This window comes from Vicia villosa, linkage group LG7, assembly GCF_029867415.1.
Source record: "Vicia villosa cultivar HV-30 ecotype Madison, WI linkage group LG7, Vvil1.0, whole genome shotgun sequence".
In the NCBI taxonomy this organism is placed as follows: Eukaryota; Viridiplantae; Streptophyta; class Magnoliopsida; order Fabales; family Fabaceae; genus Vicia; species Vicia villosa.
In genome coordinates this window covers 88,638,167-88,658,929 of record NC_081186.1, presented here as the reverse complement: position 1 = coordinate 88,658,929, position 20,763 = coordinate 88,638,167, and the positions used below count along the sequence as shown (strand labels likewise).

General features: G+C 30.7%; 1 protein-coding gene across 1 annotated transcript; it reads right to left on the bottom strand.

Annotated features, from left to right (window-relative positions):
- Positions 1-19,055: 19,055 nt before the first annotated feature.
- On the bottom strand, positions 19,056-20,183 carry LOC131619620 (F-box only protein 8-like). Its single transcript, XM_058890699.1, has one exon. The coding sequence runs from the start codon at positions 20,181-20,183 to the stop codon at positions 19,056-19,058; it is 1,128 nt and encodes a 375-aa protein (XP_058746682.1).
- Positions 20,184-20,763: the final 580 nt, after the last annotated feature.

The following is a 20,763-nucleotide window of genomic DNA, read 5'->3' as shown; positions in this document are numbered from 1 at the left end:
TTTTTAATTGAAATTGTTTTATACATTGGTCATCATTTAATTTTTTTTATAATTTAGTTTTTTTTTAAAATAAACATAAACTTACACATATTTTCAACTCGTGCAAAAGCTGGTGAATCATGTTGTTAAAAACAAATACTAGACACAACAACTTTTTTAAAGAAATTTGTTGTTTACATTTCACTACAAGGAGAGGAGTTTGATGCAAAAAATTTAAATATTATAAATAATGGTATGGAAAGATATCATATTTTATATCAAAATAAAATTTTATAACATCATATTTGTTATATTTTAAAATGTTCTTTTACTATATTTCTCCAGAAATATATGTTAATTTGGAGTTAAACATGTCTATTTAAAAAGATAATTGATAACCTTTTTATAATTTATTTTTTTTATAAATATTAACTATTATTCATTTATAGTTAATTTTAGAGAAAATATTTCATAGGAAGTTAATTCAACTACCACATACACTTTTTTTCAAAAATCTAAAGTTTGCATTATGTTGTATTGAAATATAAGCAATCAGTAAATTCAAATGAACTATTTAACAAGTTTTTGCCGAATAAGAGAGATGCTTGAGTAAGATTTACTCAAGAAGGATCCTTATTCATTATAGTTATTATAGTTATATAAGGAGAAAACAACTATGTGCGCGACCATTAAACATATACATGATGATTTTTCATTTGTTGTTCTCTCAAAGTTGTCTCTCAAATCATTGAGAAGATTTTGTTGCGTACGTCTCGCTTAATTGATAATATTTATTTTATGAACATGTTTCGAAAGAATTTTTTTATCAAAGAGTCATTTACATTATAATGAAATATCTCTTCTCACATTATGATGCATCCTAGATTGCCGAAAACCCATGGGAATTTGATATGTATTCTCTATCAGGTGAAAGACTTGAGAATATGGTACAGTTAAATTTGTCAAATTTATTTCGCAAAAATGAATGGGCGTTACATTTTGGGTTCAACAAATATCAACGGTTTTCTTTTTATTCATTACGAACATGAGAGTTTTATTATGGAACCCAACTATCAAAGAATACATAGTCATTCTTCCCAGTCCTTTTTTCTATTGAATTAACTATGATTCAACTTTGTATTTATGGATTTTGTTATGACTCAATTAGAAATAATTATAAGGTTATTAGTATCTTTTGATGACACTAATAATATGTCACCATTTTTACTCACTCCAATAGGACGACAAATGCAAGATAATGATTTAAAAATGAAGAGCTTGATCCATGACTCATTTCTCATAATTTCACCTAAAATTGGTATATCAAAAGTAACACTTTCATGTTAAATGATTGGAGAGAGTACTACTTTTGATATATCATTTTTAGGTGAAATGCGGGAAAAGAAGTCATTTCAAATTCTTCATTTTTAAGTGATTACATTCCATTTGTCGTCCTATTGGAGTGAGTAAAAATGGTGATATATTCTAATTGTTGGTATCATCAAAAAATAATATTTGTTGAATTACCTTATAATCTCTAAATGAATCATAATCAATCCCATAAAAACAATGTTGGATCATAATTAATTCAATAGAAAAATGACTTGGAGAAATGACTTTGTATTCCTTAATAATTGGACTCCATATTACAACTCTCCTTCTTTGTTTACAATCAATAAAAAGAAAACCATTGATACTATTTGAACCCAAAATGCTAAACGACCATTCATTTTCGTAAAATAAATATTTCACCTAATAGAGAATACATTCCATATTTACTTGGATTATCAGCAATCCATGATTTATCATAATGTAGAAGCAGATATATGTCATTGTAAAGTGAATGATTCTTAAATAAAAAATCATTTTAAAATGTGTTCGTAAAATGAGTATTATCAAACAAGCACCATGATTATACTACAACAAAATCTAATCAATTATTTGAGAGGCAATTTTAACAGAACAAAAAAATAATGCTAAATCATCATGTATATGTTCAATTGTCGTGCCCGTGGTTGTTTCTCCATACATGACTACAATAACGATAATGGATAATGATCCTTTTTAAAACCTCAAGTGTTTCTCTTATTCAACAAAAATTCGTTAAGTAAGTCTATTGAGTTCATTGATTTTTTATCCATATACAACATACTGGAAACTTTAATGATATTTAGAAAAAATAAATAAAATTTTGTATGTGACAGGAGAATTGTCTTTCCGGTTAATTATATTTTTTAAAATTATTTATAAGTGAATAATAATTAGTATTTATAAAATATAAAATAAGATCAACTATCTTTTTAAATCAACATAGTTTCTCCAAATTAACTCATATTTCTTTTTAAGAGAAATATACTAAAAGAATGTTTTAAAATATAACAAATCCTATGTTTTGAAATTTTATTTTGGTATATGATATCTTTCCTTACCATTGTTCATAAAAATATTTAATTATCAAAAAAAATGTTAATCATCCAATTTTATGAAGAAAAAAAACTATCATTATTGATTTAAAAATTTCTTTTTGAGGTACCTATCAAAAAAATTAAGATTTGAAAATATTTGTTTTTCATGTTTCTATATTTCTTACGTTAAATTGTTTTAACTCACAAAATAATTGTTAAATTAAGGGTTTTACTATTATTTTACAAAATAATTGAACAAAATAATAATTACTCCCTCCGTTCCTTTTTAAGTGTCGTTTTAGAAGAATTTTTTTGTTCCTATTTAAGTGTCGTTTTATAATTTAATGTTATAATTTGTCATTTATACCCTTATTTTCTTAATAACTCCACCTCAAATTTTTCAATTAGTTATTGGAAAAAGACAGTGTATGATTGAATTTATTTGGAAAGAGAAAAATAAATAAGGGTATAATAAGAAAAGCAAGTATAATAATCCACTATCTTGGTTGAAGAGCTTTTTGCTAAAACGGCACTTAAAAATAAATGGAGGAAGTATTTTTTATTAATCAACTTTCTCTTTTAAATGACAAATTAATTTATTTAGGAGGCTAGATAAAGTAGATTAATCTAATTTTGACTGATTGAATAAATTGCATGTAAACAGGTATACTTGTTCAGGGTCGGTCCCAACTTTTTAGAGGCCTTGAGCGAATAATAAAAATTAGCCTCAAAGACTGAAAAGTAAAAGTCTATTTATTAGAGCATAAGGGAAGCTAAACTAATTTAAAAAAATAAAAAATCTTATAAATAATAAATCAAATTATATTAACTCTAATCAAATTGTTTAAAAAAATTTAATTTAATTAATTTAATTTATAATCTTTTTAAATATATTGACTTATTAAAAAATATTATTGAATTTCTTTAGTTTTAATTTATTATTATAAAATAAAATTTAACAATATATTTTTTATAAAATAAAATAAAAAGTAATGAAACTACATACAAATAGATTAAAGTGGCTCAATGATGGAGATTCTAATAGCAAATTTATCCATAGGATTATGAAAGAAAGGAGGAGAAGGAATCACCTTAGCTCTATCTCTACTAGTAGTGGGATGATGGTTAAAGTTGATGAGGTTAAGGAAGAAGTTTGGCGTCATTTTAATGAAAAGTTCAAGGAGGATTGTGATAGAAGGCCGGTTTTAGAGAATGCTTCGATCAAATCTTTGAGTAGGGAGGAGAGTGCTTCTATTGAGCTTCCGTTCTCCGAGGAAGAATTAAAGGAGGCGGTGTGGAATTGCGAAGGTTCGAAAAGCCCGGGGCCGGATGGTTTTACTCTTCTTTTTGTGAAGAATTGTTGGGCTTTTTTAAAGGATGATTTTGTTGCTTGTTTCAAGGAGTTACATTCGGGAGGTGCGTTTTCTAAAGCCATTACCTCTTCGTTTTTATCTTTAATTCCTAAGTCCTCTAATCCGTTGGGTTTGGATGACTATCGCCCTATTTGTTTAGTGGGGTGTATATATAACGTTATTTCCAAGGTTTTGGCCGGTAGGATAAAAAGAGTTTTGAATTCTATAGTTTTTGAGAAGGCGTACGATAAGGTGAGTTGGAACTTTCTTAAATTCATGTTGGAAAGGATGGGTTTCGAGGATGTTTGGTTGAAATGGATGGAAGTCTTAATTTTTACTAGTAAAATGTCGGTCCTCGTTAATGGTAGTCCCACAAAAGAGTTTGTGGTGGAACGAGGTCTTCGGCAAGGTGATCCTTTATCTCCTTTTCTTTTTGTGATTGTGGCGGAAGGTCTTAAAGTTTTGGTTAACAAAGCGGTGGACAATGGGGATTTCGTTGGTTGTAACGTTAAAGGTAAATGTTTTGTTGATGTGCTTCAATTTGCGGATGACACTTTATTGGTCGGAGATGGTAGTTGGAAGCACTTATGGGCCATTAAAGCGGTGTTGAGAGGGTTCGAGTTGGTGTCGGGGCTTGGAATTAATTTCAATAAGAGTAAGATTATTGGTATTAATATAAATGATAGATTCTTGGAGGTGGCTACTTCCTTTCTTTCTTGTAAAAGGGAGGAAAAGGATTTTTCTTTTCTTGGGATTCGCATTGGTTATAATCCAAAAAGGATCAATTTTTGGAATCCTTTGGTGGATAATATTAGGAAACGGTTGAGCACGTGGAAAGGGAGGTGGCTTAGCTTTGGGGGAAGAATGACTCTCTTGAAATCGGTTTTGGGTAGTTTACCCATTTTCACTCTTTCCTTTTACTTGGCTCCTAAAAAGGTGATTCGGGAGATTAATAGAATTCAAAGTAATTTTCTTTGGGGGGGTGTGGAGGAGAAGAAAAGTGTTCATTGGGTGCGTTGGGAATATTTTTGTACTCCGATAGACAAAGGAGGGTTAGGATTAAAGAGTCTAGAAGACTTTAATTTGGCTCTTCTTACAAAGTAGAAGTGGAGAATTTTGGAGGAGTCTAATTCTATTTGGTATAGGATGCTAAAAGCTCGCTATGGGGATATAAAGCTTAGGATGATCTATGAAGGTGCTAAGATAGATAAGTATAGCTCGAAATCGGTTTGGTGGACGGATATTTTGTCCTTGGAGAAAAGGTTGTCCGGGGATTTTTTTGCTAATAATGTTTCTTTTCTCATTGGTGATGGCTTCTCTACCTCTTTTTGGCATTCTAGTTGGCTAGAGGAGGGTATTTTAAAGTTGTTATTTCCGTCCCTTTTTGCTTCTTTTTTTTACAGGATGTTTCTGTTGCTTGTATGGGAGCTTGGGATGGTGTTGTGTGGGTGTGGAATGACTTGGGGATACCTTTAGTCCCGGAGGGTTTAGAAAGGCAACTTGGTCGCTTTGCGGAATTTGTTGGAGATTCATCGAGTTGATGCGGTTTTTTCGTCGGGTGAAGGATTGAGAGACCGTGTGGCTTGGCGTCCGTCGGTTTTTGATTCTTTTTCCGTCTCTTCTTGCTATGATATAATCCGTAAGGGTGCTTTGATTTTTGGCCCCCCTAATCGCTTTGATTTTGTCACCTCTTTGCTTTGAAGGGAGACATTCCTTTAAAAGTGAAAGCGTTTGGTTGGAGATGTTTCAAGTATAGGATTGCAACAAAGGATTCCTTATTTTTTTCGAGGTATATTATCTTCTACCTCTAATCTTTGTTGTGTTGTTTGTGTGAATTATTTAGAATCTCCACTTCATCTCTTATTGGGTTGCCGTAAGGTGGATGAGATTTGGAAGGAAATGGCCTCTTGGATAGGTTTGCCTAACTATAAAGGGGCGGATTTTAAGGAGAGTTTTTGGATATGGTTTTCTTATTGTAAATCCAAGAATGTTATGAAAAGTAAGTTGGGGTGTATTTGGTTGGCTATTATTTGGAGTATTTGGCTTGCTAGGAACGGCATTATTTTCAAGAATTCGGTGTGGAATACCCGTGATGTCGTTTGGAGTTGTAAAGCGCTTTTATGGTGGTGGTCTTTTATCGGGAATATTCCCCATACCAATTGTAACTTTTATGAGTTTGACAAAAACCCTTTATTTTACTTAAGTTAGGTTTCATTTGGTGGGTAATTTTCCTTTTGCGGCTTTGCCCGTTTCTTTTGTAATCTTGTTCTGTGAACTTTTGTTCTCTTTAATGAAACTTGCTTTAAAAAAAAAAATAATAATGTAATACATTTTATATCATATAAATTTAATAATAAATGAATCTTTTAAAATATAAATTAAATATAATTATAATAGATTTTTCAAATTTTATTTTTAAAAAACTGAAAAGGTCCATAGAATATATGATTTTTTTTAATTACAAGTTAGCTTTTTAGTAAAATATATATTATTATACTAATATGGTGTTATATGGTTCTATGTATTTGGTGTTGTATATTGTTATCAACTTCTTTTAGCATTGGCTTTTTAGTTAAATAAATAAAAGAAATTGTAAAATCACCTTGTTCAATCCACAACCAAGATGTTACAAATCAGACCTTATCCGCTAAGATAACACTATCAATGCTGAATGTTTTTAGATAAAAATTCTATTTACAACTTATTCTTTATTGTAATTTTTTTAACTCTACTCCCGATTTTGAAGCCCTTGATTTTTTGAGGCCTTAGGCCATGGGCCTGGTTGCCCGGGCCCAATGCAGGCCTTGTACTTGTCCAACGTGAGTGTTCAATTATTTTCAATATATATAAAGTTCTATATGTTTTCACAATTATATAGAATTTTAGTTCTCAATGGTTGAAGAATAATTATGGCGGTTTCATATGCCATAATTTATTAAAAAACAAAAAAAAAATTAAAAATTTGGCATGAAATGTCTTGATACATGAATCTTTTAGAAACCTTAGATATGAATGTAAGATCATTTTTTTTGCACATCTAAAGTTTCTTCATAATCTATTGCAATTAAGCTCCATAGCATCAAGATCAATTTCCTTTACCTCCAAAATATTCATAAGCTTATGCATTTTTTATTCTTGATTCCAAACTTTTTGTTCTTTGATATTTCTTCTTTGATAAGATTTTGTCTTCATTAGAACTAAATTAAAATAGATGATAAACATATTCTTCAATATATTATTTGATTTTTTTTGGATGTATCTGTCCCATAGTTATAAATTGTGAATACGGGCGTGGATGCTGTTACGGGTGATACAACAGGGTCAATGTTGTTGTTGAGTTGTGAATTGTTGTCATTGATGTGTGAATATCAATTGGGAGGTGTTTAAAATATACTATTAAAAACACTTAATTTTAAGATTTTTCATTATGTAATTAATTGAGTTTTAAAGTTCTGAAAGTTTGAGTTTTGATGAAAATACTTGAAGAAACATGGACGAAATCATCGCCCATTCAATACCCCTGCTTGAGGTATGTTCAGAAAGCCTTATATTACATGAAGTTTTCTAAAGGTGACAACACATGGGTAGATAGTCAAAGGAAGTCTTGCTATATTATATATTTGACCATCGATTTGGAACTTAACTCCATTTGTTTTCTTGCAAGCTCTCTTGATAGGGATACAAATATAACCTTAGTAAACATAGCCCAAGGTGGGGCGAATTATCCATATTTTTGATTCTTTAAGATATGAACTTTATTTTCAGGATGAATCCCCAACTTTGGGCACTACCGGGCTCGATATGTAAACCGGAGGTTATTTGCATAGTATGGATAGTGGTTAGGCGAGAAGATTGTAAATCAAAGGTTGTTTATGTGTGAACCGGAGGTTGTCTTCATAGTACTTCAAATGGATACTACCATAGTGGACTTATCCATGGCTTGGTACCCCTCAGAGTAGGTATTGTTATATATCGAACTGGATGAACATTTGCTTGTGTTCATTTAAAGTTTATGCATTATTTTACTGTATACCTTGCCATTGTGTATTATTCAGAGATCAGTATCTTGACATCTCTTAGGTAATCTGTGATCTGAATACTTGAATTTCAATTTGATTTATTCGGTTGACCAGTTTGAAGTTATGTGTTTATCTCAATATTCTCATTATACTATATAACTCTAGCGGAATGCTTGGACATGCTTGGGACCATATTCTCATAAATTTATTGTGAAAGAGTCAATGGTATGTACGCGACTCTAGATACCATATTACTGACCTTTATAGTCTAAGGCTTCCAATCAGCACATGTGATGGTTTCACTTCTTGTACTTTGCTCACTAGTAGAAGATTATGCATGGATTAGATTTTTTTAATGGCACTAGGGTAGAATAGATACAAAATTTATGTTCATGATAGACACCCATGGAGATCGTGATCTATGTGAGTTACACCGGAGTTGTATGGTTGATGAGTCATGCTTAGTATTGGTACTTATGAGTGTCCTGGTAGCAGGTTTGAGAAATCAAGATGGAATAGATATCATTCAAATGATCAAATTAGATATTTAAAACTATACAGGTTATCCTATGTGAGATGATATTGAGGTATTTAGTTGATAGTTAAACCATGTCGAGTGGGTGTGAGTTACCTTGATAGACTATTCAATTATACCTTGACGTTAGTATAATGGTAATGAGAGATTTAGTTGTTTAGATTAGGAACTCACTGATAGTATTCTTTTATCCAATGTTGTTTCATTCTTTTTTTAGATAAATAAGTACTTGTATTTGGGTTACAGTTGAGGACTTGGCACCTAAAGGCCTGATGGAGCAAATTCCCATCGATATATTAGTGAGATTGTTGTATTGTAATATATTTATTTGGTCTAATTTAAGACTTGTAAATTGATGTATTTAGTACCAAAAATATTAAGGCGTAAAGTTATTATTCTAAACATATAACTTTGGGATATTATAACAAGTTTTAGTTTCTAGATCCATAAACATTAAAATAATGTTGAATGTATAAATCTCATATATAAAAATCCGGTAAAATTTTGAAACGATTATAGTATTTGTTTAAAGTTGTTGATTTATAAATATAAACAACTGGCTTACAAGGTGGATGTGGTAGTTCAATTGGTAAGTACTAGTTAACTTAAATGGATGTAAGTTGTTGGTCTAGGATTCGATTCTTGGTGGTGGCATTTATTTATATTTATGTATTAATGTAAGCAAATAAGGGATTGAACCCTTGGCAAACAAGATACAGTCATTTAATTCAACTAGCACATACTATTTGAGCTATCTCACCCATCCATTTTAGGTTTTTTTTACTTTTGATTTAAATTCAAACATATTAATTATTCAATTATTTCAAAATCAAATATTATTATTCATTTCAAAATTTATTATCTTTAGGAATTATCTTTTGAATTATTTATTTTTTACAAAATTTATATTTAATATGTTAAATTATTTTATTTCACAGAATAATTGTTGAATTAAGCACTAGTTTTTGTTAAGGTTGTTACTATTTGTATTGATTAAAAAGTACAGATTGCATGTTTCCCCTACCAAGGGCAGGGATACTCAGAGGCGTTAATAGGAATATTACATCGTATGGTGGTCAGGACTTACCCATGGGGGCAAGAAATTAATGTATGGTGGTCAGGACTTATCCATGGAGGCAAGAAATTTTCTTTGGTTTCGAGGTCTTGCTCACTGGAGTTTAGAGGCTCTTGAAATTTTGTTCCTTAAAGGGTGAAAAAGAAAAAACGCTGAAGAATCCTCTCCTTCGCCATATACTCCTCCGCCTTGCTCACTTTTCCAGCCACAAAGCGACTCACCACCTTCTCTAACCACCATAAAACCATGTCTTTTACCTCTCCTCATCACCACTGAGACTCAGCAGTTCACAACCACCAGATTCAAAACCCTCAATCACCACATCTAGCTTATTCATTCTCCTCGCAGCCACTTTCCCGCATCTAACCCAATAACGATTCAATCTCTCTCTCTCTCTCTCTCTCTCTCTCTCTCTCTCTCTCTCTCTCTCTCTATCTATCTATCTATCTATCTCTCTCTATATATATATATATATATATATATATATATATATATATATTAAAATTTATATCTTTATCTTATTTTCACATATGTTTATAATCTTATTTTGTATATATGTTTTTATTGATAGTTTATATCTTTATCTTATATATTTTGTAATGATTAGTGGAATTGATATAATAATTAAGGAATATAGAATCTTTGAATATTTTTTACATATTTTATTATTTTTTAACCGGAAATATTCTGCCACACAATTGGAATAACTAAGATGTTCAAAACAAAGAAATTTGATTGGTATTATGAAGTCTGCCAAAACCGTAACAAGTCCAACATGTTTGGCCCAAAATGTTCCATTATTCAAACATAATTTACACTCTATTTCAAATGAGGTGCCATAAAAAAAATGTGATCGCTTCTAATAGAAATTTAGTATATTATATTATGATATTAGATTACAATTTTGTTTCTTATGCCAACATATTGTTCATTCTAGAAAACATCTTCTATCTTAATACAGTATAAATAAAGATATTATTTAACCTCATTCATAGATGATTTAATCATGATTTGTGGCACTGAGAAAGATATTATCTCATCAATGATATTAATTTGTAGATCTTCAAAATAATTCATCAATTTACAAAGATGATATGTGGAATCCACCGATTTTGTAAAAAACTAAACATTTTTTTCTCCTTGAGATTTCAAAATGGCAATTAAATACAAGTGTAAAATTTTAATCCTACAAAAAATAAAAACAAAAATCTAAAATCAAAGGAGAGTTGTAGATAATTATTCATCCATTTTTAAATTTATGAAAATGCATGTCTGGGAATTGTGTATCATTGTCGGTGTGCACATGCAAGTACATATGTTTGAGTATTTTAAGAAATATTCCAAATGAATAATTAACAGTAAAAGAAGAATCAAAGTATGTCCATCCCACACTTTATTTTCGGAAATTTGATTGTATTCAAATAAAAAGATTACTTCAGTGTGTTGCAAGTTGACTCTGTGGGTATTGTAAGATGAGTTACTCAAATGTTACATTCATAAAGGTAATAGTATAAAAAAGATAAAAAATAGTTGCATACTTTAAAGGGGGAGTAAAGACAAGACTTGGTCCACAAGTTGAATGATTCATAAAGATATTAGCATAAAAAAGCTAAATATTAGTAACACCATAAAATAAATCAATAATGACTAAGTCATTCAAAATGCTAACAGAAATATACAATCTATCACGGCTCTCTTCATAACTTAAAGTATTCACAAAATGCATGATATCTACATAGACAGAATATCTATCAAGCAAATAATGAAATGCTTAAATCATAGTTGATATGACTTAATCCCCTATAAAGCTACTAAACTACCTAATCCCTTTTCCATTGGTCTACTATCCACACAAGAGGTCTAGATCCAACATTTCTCTATTTTCCTAATTAGTGTCTTAATACTCTTTATTTTACCTCTGGTCTAACCGCTAAAGTTCCTAAGTTGGTGTTTTGGAATGGCTCAGCAATGTTTAAATTATTGAATATCTTTTGAAGATTTGTAATAATGACAAGAGGAAATATGTTTTGCAACTCTTTCAACAAGGATGCGGAATTGGTATCTATTTTTAGATTCTTCAGTAACCAAGACAATGGAAGCAATCGGAAGGTAACATTACACTCTTCCATTACTATTTCCACTCAAAGAAAATTCTATTTTCCATTTTTAAAAGTCTAATGGCCTATTCACTTGTTTAAAAGTTTATTTTATAGAGTTTATAAATCTGATTCTTCTTCTTGATATTTTGTAAAGTTTATAAATTTGATTTTTTTTAGAAGTCAAGAAATTATATATAACGGGAGAACTAAGGGGGGTTCTCCAACCCGAATACACCAAGATGCTAGCAAGAACAAAAGAAAATTACATACCAATTATCATTATGAGAGGAAATACAACGGCTCCTTACTAAACTCGTAAAAAGAATAATTGGGGTGTGTAATATTCCCATAAAAAGACCACTTCCAAACCAAAAGCTTGATGTTCCAAACGGTATTGTTGACGTTCCAAGAGTCATTCCGGAAACAAACATCATTCCTAACCAACCAAATAGCCTAAGTAGTAGCTAGCCACACAACACCCAATTTCCTATCTTTCACCATATTCACATTAAAAAAGGAGTGTCATTCCATAAATAACGCAAAGCACTCTTCAAAAAAACTATCCACTTTACCAACCCAAACCGCTATTTCATGCCATATCTTCTTCACCACCCCGCAACTAAAAAAGAGATGATTCAAGTTTTCCAAAAAGTTTCCGCAAAATGTACATAAAGAATTCTCTAAAGGGAGAACAATACCTCTAATTACCAATAAGTCCTTTGTTGGAAGTCTATTGCGGAAAAGCCTCCACCCAAAAACTTTTATCTTAAACAGAACTTCCATCTTCCAAATCAAACTATAAACACCGTCATAAACATTAGAGGGGCCGTGAGGGTCCCGAATAGAATCGAGAAATTCGTAGCACGAAGACACCGTAAAAACCTTATCCGGAGTAACATTGTTACCAAACAAAATCAACCGAACTGAGTTTTATGTGGGTCGGACCTTATATCCTTGAATAATTTTTTTATATTTTCTTTTAACTATATTTTTGTCAAGTTTTAATTTAATGTTTAATTACTTTATTTTGTTATAATAAATCTCATATTTTATCATTTCAATGTTGAATATGAGAAAAAAAATAAACTTTCTTTTTAATTTGAAATTTTTTTATACATTGATTGTGATACCTCAATTTTTCTCCTCGATTAATAAATCAATGCATTTATCAGACATTAGCATCATCTGCATATCATAGTACGCATTTCATCTCGCATAATGCCTAGAATGTCAAGCAAAATGAATTTTCGAATCTATAGGCTGACTGATTAAATTAATTCTCAAGTGTACATAAAATTAGCAGACGAAAAATGTCAAAATCGAGCTTGCAAACGTAAGTTTTATTAATCTACGGGTCACGTTGTTTAACCTAACGTGCTCGTTTTAATTTTTTCGACTCTTTTTGCAGTTACATGGAACTTTGATCTTCCAAAAGCTATTAACCACTATATAGCGATGAGCATTCACCACCCAATTACGGTTATCGGCTTATATGATCCTCTCATAACTCGCTTTGACAAAGAAACCGTTGGAAATTTTCCACCAACAAAAAAGTCCAACTCATTTACGATAAGCTGGATAGGCTGTAAAATCAACAGTAACTTCGACAGCATCACAACAGCCGCTGCCGGGAGATTGTTGTCCTGAAAAACCAACTACCACATCCACTAGTCAGTAGCCCGAAAACCAGAATCTCGAATTTTTCGATATATGCGTCGCTGAAAACTGAAACAAGGAAGAGAACAGTCTGAACAATGCTAGAACACCCAGCCAAAAGTCAATACACTTACCATTTCCATGCTTACACGCAATTGAAGAGAAAAACCAATTTTCTTGATTTTCCGTAATCGCTGAACTAACTGCACAAATGTCTTTCTACCAAAGAGTCGTTTTATTTCTGGCATGAACTACTAAATCATTTAGCATTATTCTTTTGATATTACCGTACCTACAAGAAAGAAGGTTAATCCATAAAGAATTACCCTCATTCAAAACTATCCACTTCCACTTGCTTAGCAAAGCAAGGTTGAACTTCCCACAATGCTTAATTATGAGATCCCCTTCTTCTTTTAGCAAGTAAAATTTGGCTCAAGAAATCCTATTGATTTTCTTCTCATCTTCCACACCTCCCCCATAAGAAGACCCTTTAAAGCATAATAATTTCCTTAATGATTGTTTGGGGAGCTTTATGGAAGAAGAAAACACAAACCAGAATAATAGACAAAATAGAGTTAAGAAGAACCTCTCTCCCTTTAATGAACAAATGCTTGTTTTGCTAACAAGCATGCCATCTTCTCAACTTCAAAACCACCAGTGTCTGTGGAAGATGACCTTTTTTTTTAGTGAATCCACAACACAAAGAAAGGAAATTCATTATTAGCAGCTGAGTACATTTTGACTTACATGCAACAACAAATCCGTGATAATTAATTCCTCTTCCTAACACTATCCAATAACTTTCTATTTAGAGCACCCGCTAAAGCTGAGAACCTATTCACTTCCTTTCTCTATCACACAACTCGCTATAAGATGTTACAACCATTATACCTTAGTAATGAACTTCAATTAATAAGATGAATGATGTTGAATTCTTCAATGCAACTTGAAAAACCTTATATGCCAAGTTACTGAAACATAGAGATGTGCATATAGATTCTACAATAATCCTATTATGGTATTAGCGTGAAATACAAGACACTAAACCTATAAATCTAAAAATATTCAATGCAAACGCTTAAATACTTTAGTTCCAAAGTTGTTTGTGTCCTCCTTATATAGAAATTCTTCTAGGTTTTTCTTCATGGATTCGAGATTATATTTTTTTTCGGAAATGATGCATATTAAGTTGGATATTTAATTCAATCTTCAACAAAAAGATATGATTTGTTTTGTTACAGATTCAAATTTAATTCTCTTTAAATATGATTTGATCTTCATAGCTATCCTAAATCATATAATGACAGTGTTCACTTAATAACAATAAAATTTGATCCAATGTTTAATCAGAGAATCTTCCAAAATACTGCAACCAAGTCATGATGCACAAACGCTCATATATTAAGCAGCATGCTTGGACATCGTTTACAGGACATGACTCTTACAGAGTGATGGTGCGATGTTGATGATCCAATAAAATATGCTCGACTATGATGGATCGTTGTGGTCATGACATGTGCGTTAAATAGGATTTAGGTGGTTGCCACAACATAAAAATAAGGAATGGATTTTGTGATTTATCCAGTTGTCCAGTTAGAAGATATATGTGTGTTTATCTCGATATTCTCATTATAATATATAACTCTAGCAGTATGCTTGGACATGCTTGGGACCATATTCTCATGAATTTATTATGAAATAGTCAATGATATGAACGCCACTTAAGATACAAGATTACCGACCTCTATAGTCTAAGGCCTCCTACCAATACATGTCATGGTTGCACTTATGGTACTTTGCTTACTAGTAGAAAATTATACGTGGATTAGATTTTTTGAGTGGCACTAGGGTAGAATAGATACAAAAGTTATGTTTATGATAGGAACACATAGGGATCTTGATCCAGGTTTTGAGAAATCAAGATGGAATAAATAAGTGATCCTAGGGGAGGATATATTGAAGCATTTGTTTGATAGTTAAACCATGTCGAGTGGGTGTGAGTTACTCTGATAGACTATTCAATTATACCTTGACCTTAGCAGAAGAATAATGAGAGATTCATATTGCTAATATTCTTTTATCCAATAATATTTTATTTTTATTTTTTTATAAGTAAGTGCTTGTATTTGGTTTATAGATGATGAGTTGGAACTAAAGGCCTGATAGAGCAAATTCCCATTATGTTATAGATTAGATCAGATATTGATATATCAGTGAGAATTTTGTATTGTAATATAGTTATCTGGTCCAATTTCAGACTTGTAAATTGATGTATATAGTACTGAAAATATTAAGGCCTCAAATTATTATTCTAAACATATAACTTTGGGATATTATAACTAGTTTTAGTTTCCAGATCTATAAACATAAAACTAAAGTCGAATGTATAAATCTCATATATAAAAATCCAGTAAATTTTGGAAACGATTTATAGTATTTGTTTAATTGAAAGAAATTTTATGATTAAGCTATAATATAGTGTAGTTCCTTTTGGGTTTTTTTAAATTGTTGATTTATAAATATCAATAACTTGCTTACAAGGTGGATGTGGTAGCTCAACTGATATGTACTAGTTAAGTTAAATGGACCTAAGTTGTAGGTTTGGGGTTTGATTCCTCGTGGTAGCATTTACTTATATTTATGTATTAATGTAAATAAATTATTTACTTACATTAATCCCTTATCAACAAATTACACTCATTTAATTCAACTAGCACATACTAATCCCTTGTCAACAAATTACACTCATTTAATTCAACTACCACAGACTATCACACCCATCCATTTTAGATTTTCTTTTATTTTTTTTTAATTCGAACATATTAATTATCCAATTATTTCAAAAACAAATATAATTATTCATTTCAAAATTTTGTATCATTAGGAATTATCCAAATAATATATAAAACTTCAAACTTTTAAGATTTGAAATATTTATGGTTCATAAATTTTATATTTAATATGTTAAATTATTTTATTTCATAAAATAATTGTTGAATTGAGCACTAATTTTTGTTAAGGTTATTACTAGTTATTTTTTTAAAATGTTTTGTAGGATATTACATGTACTCTTGTATAATTACATTTATTTTATCGGTTCAATTTTTGTGTGTGTAAGTAAGATATTTAAAAAGGGAGAATTATGGGTTCTCCAATTCAATTAGACAGAGAAACGGAAAACCCAACCAAAAAGAAATATTACAAGCCAATTACACTTACGAGAGAAAATATAAAGGATCCTTGCAAAACTCGTAAAAGAAAAAATTGGGGTTTGTAATTTTCCCAAAAAAATACCACTTCCAAACCAAGATCTTAATATTCGGAACGGTATTATTAGTATTCCATACCTCCTTCCGGAAACACACACCGTTCCTAACCAACCAAAGAGTCCATGTAGTAGAAAGCCACACAACACCTAATTTTCTATCTTTCACCTTTTTAATGCGAAAGAAAAAGTGTCTATCCATAAAATTCGACAAACATACTTCGTCAAACCTATCCCCTTTACCAACCCAAAAATCTATCTCCCTCCATATCTTCTTAACCACCCAACAACTAAAAAAGAAATGTTTCTTATTTTTGAAACAATTTCCACAAAATATACACTTTAAATTATCTAAAGATTAATAAATACATCGAATCACCAAAAATATACCTCGGTTCAACTTTTAATGGTCCTTTATTTTTCCTATTTATATAATTTTATTTGCAAATAGAAAAACTATAGATTTTACGTTGCCATTACATTTTTTTAAAAGGCAAGACATAACGGTGAAGGCGAAGTTATCCGGACCACCTCTTAATCCAATTATTGTCAAAGAACTAAACATCTCTGGAAGGTAAAAGCTCCGCCTAAAACTCTCTTTTTTGGTTGGAGGATTATTCACAATAGATTAGCTACTAAAGGCCAATTACTTATGACGGGCATTTTGTTAGATAATAGTGATTTAGTTTGTGTTTTTTGTTCTACGGAGGAGGAATGGCTTTCTCATCTGTTAGGAGGTTGTTTTGTCGTGGTGGGTATTTAGAGGAAGGTTTTTGAGTGGATTGGTCCGGTTGATGGTTTATCTTTGGAGGAGTTTGAGGGGTTTCTCTTTGTTGTTGTGGAAGCTGAAGAATTTAGTTAAAAGGTCAATAGTTGTGGTAATTTGGTTAGCAACGATTTTGTGTATTTGGAATAGGGGTAACGCTATCATTTTTAAGAATGACTGTTTAACTTTACTGAATATATGTCGGAGGTAGTTTTTAATTCTTGGAAATGGCTTTATTCTAGTTATAACCTAGCAGATAATTGTAACTTTCATGTTTGGAATATTCTACCACTCATCTCTTTTGAGTAGTAGAACCTTTCCTTTTTGTATTCGGTTGGAATATTCCTTGTACTCCGATTTTAATTATATTGCCTATAAAAAAACATTTTTTAAAAGGCTAAGTAATATATAAATATATAGGTAGAGTAAAAGTACAACACCAACGCTAGGAGTAGAGCTGTCAAATGGGTTGGCCCTACCCAGTACGCCCAGGTTTGGTGTGCCAATATGTTTAAATGGGCTAGCCCGACCAGATTACTTAATGGGCTACATAAAATGAGTCTGGCTCATTTCTCAAAGGTCCGTGCGGCCCGATGGGTTAGGCCGACCCGTATTTCATTATTATAATTTAAATTTTATAAAAATGATGGAGTGGATAAATGCAACATAATATAAGTAGAGAGTCATCATAAATGTATATAGGTGATGTTTAATATATATATATATATATATATATATATATATATATATATATATATATATATATATATATACCACAAAAACGTCCATGTAAAAGTACAAAGTAACTTAATATTATCACTAATACATATCAAATTTTCTCTTCATCTCACAACCATTTTCATTCATGATCACATCATCTTGAAAATATATTTTCATCCTCTTTAACTTTTCTTTATCACTTGAAAACACACTTATGCAATCACATCTTATCTCAATCTTTTTTCTCTAAAATTTACCAAAATCTTTTTTTAATGGGTCAGCCCGAAGCCCGTTTGGTCCGGCCCAACCCAACCCAATAAAAACATAGGTCCGATGTGTTGGCCCAAAAAAACATGGTCATGTTTTTTTAAGGTATTTTGCGGTCCGACCAGTCTAAATTATTAAATTTATGGGCCGGTCCGATTGGTCGAGCCCATTTCGATAGCTCTTGCTAGGAGAGAGCCAAAAAAAAAAAACAAATCGAATATTTAAAATGTTCCAACTTAAAAGATTAGAGACCACTAAAAAAGAATCAAAGCTACATGTACGGGAGTCGGGAGACCAAGTCAAAAATTTGATCAGTTATTGGTTAATCTAAAAAATAGGATTTTAAAGTTATTTTAGAATAATATATTATTTTTTCTCTAATTCACCCAAAAACCATTTAAAGAAATACTTTTCCCCGATTCCTTTATTTTTATCGAAGAGTTAGAAAATATAATATCATTTTAGATTTTCAAATAGTACAAGTCACAACATACCAATTCAAAACAAAACCATCCTTAAAATTTCCACTAAATTTATCACAAAATTTTAATTATGACACTTGGTCTTGGAGTATTTGTTTCACATCCGAGTATTTCGAAGATGATTTATCAATCCTATCCGCCACTTAATTATCGGAGACTCCTTGATTTACATTGGTGTCATTAAAATGTGATTGTTGTTTTACGACACACTGATTGCTCATTTATAAATGAATTCATTTATGGCCAATAATATGTCCAAAAAAGTTAAACTGTAATACTGTAAATAAAATGGGTACACACGTGTAAAAATAAAACACAATTCGTTGGCTTATTCCTTGACATTAATTTAAGGGAAAGATAATAGATAATCAGATGAAATTAATAATAGATAACAATCATAATCAACAATCTTGGATGACAAACTAAAGAAAAAAATTAGTTACCTTTCACAAGACTTTTCTTATGATTGATCACCTTACAATTAAAAGCTCCATTAAGGCCCAGGTTTTCAATCTTTTCTGTACATAAATTAATCCAAGCTAGCTCTCCATCCTCTTTTATAAAGAATATATCACAATTTTTGCTCACTCCAATAGGACGACCAATACAAGATAATGACTTCAAAATGAAGAGCTTAGTCCATGACTCATTTCTTCCAACCTCACTTAAAATTGAAATATGAAAACTAGTAGTCTCTGCATAAACTGAAATCAATGCTATTGATTCACTTAACATCGCTAAGTATCTATAATCAACATCATCCTCCACGTCTGAAGGTATGGTTGTTGTAACAAACATCTCATCGCTCATGTTAAATGATAGCAAATAAACCTTATTATGTGTCTCACTATCACATCCATATGTTTTACATTTGGCCAACCAATGACACATTCCATCGTTGTACAAATGAACCTCCGCATAATCTTGATAATATGTCGGCATATCTATATCAAGTGTTTTCCAAGTGTTGGTTTTTAGACAATATATCTCCCAGAAGGAGCTTCCATCTTCATTGTCGTTAAAAAATACTACTTGTCGAATCACCTTATAATTATTTTTTACTGAGTCATATCCAAACCCATAAATCCCATGATATACCGTAGTAAATTTAATAGAAAAAGGACTTGGAGGAATGACTTTGTATTCATTTGTATTTGGATTCCATAATACAACTTTTCCTGATTGTTTACAATCAATAAACAGAAAGCCATTGATACTAGTTGAACCCAAAATTTTGAATGACCATTCTCCGCGGAGTAAATTTGGCAAATCTAATTGTATGATATTCTCAAATCTTTCACCGGATAGAGAATACATTCCAGATTTACATGGATTATCAGCAATCCACGATTCATCAAAACGTAAAAGGAGAGATGTATCATTATAATGTAAGTGATTCTTCAATAAAAAGTTCTTTCGAAACATGTTCATAAAATAAGTATTATCAAACAAGTCAGACCATGACTTACGTACGCAACAAAGTCTAGTCAAAGATTTGAGAGGCAACTTTGACAGAACAACAAATGCAAAATCATCATGTATATGGTTGATGGTCGCACCCATAGTTGTTCTCTTCATATATGACTCCTATAACTATAATTGATAATGACCCTTTATAAAACCAATCTTTCTCGAGCTGAAAAAAATATATATATAAATGTGTGTCAGGTGAATTATCTTTCCAACAAAATATATTTTCTAGAAATATTTATAAAAGAATAGTAGTTAATGTTTATAAAAATATAAAATATAAGAATGAAGAACTATCTTTTTAAATCAGCATAGTTAACTCCAAATTAACTTATGTTTCTTCTACAAAGAAATATACTGATAAAATGTTTTAAAATATAACAAATATGATGTTTTGAAATTTAATTTTAGTACAAGACATGATATCTTTCTCTACCATTATACTTAAAAATATTTAAAAAAAAAATTGCATCAAACTCCTCTCCGGTAATGAAATGCAAACAAAAAAACTTTATAAAAATTTAAGTATCTAGTATTAGTTTTTAACATAATACATCAACTTTTAAAATAAATATACTCATGAAAGAAACTCTGATTTACATATGGTTTGATAAATATATTGTATTATAGCTAACCATTTTTTTATTTAGACCACAACTTCGATGAGAAAGCG

Bases quoted from the DNA above. Each gene is read 5' to 3' on its own strand.
- LOC131619620 (XM_058890699.1), bottom strand. From the start codon at position 20,183: ATGGGTGCGACCATCAACCATATACATGATGATTTTGCATTTGTTGTT.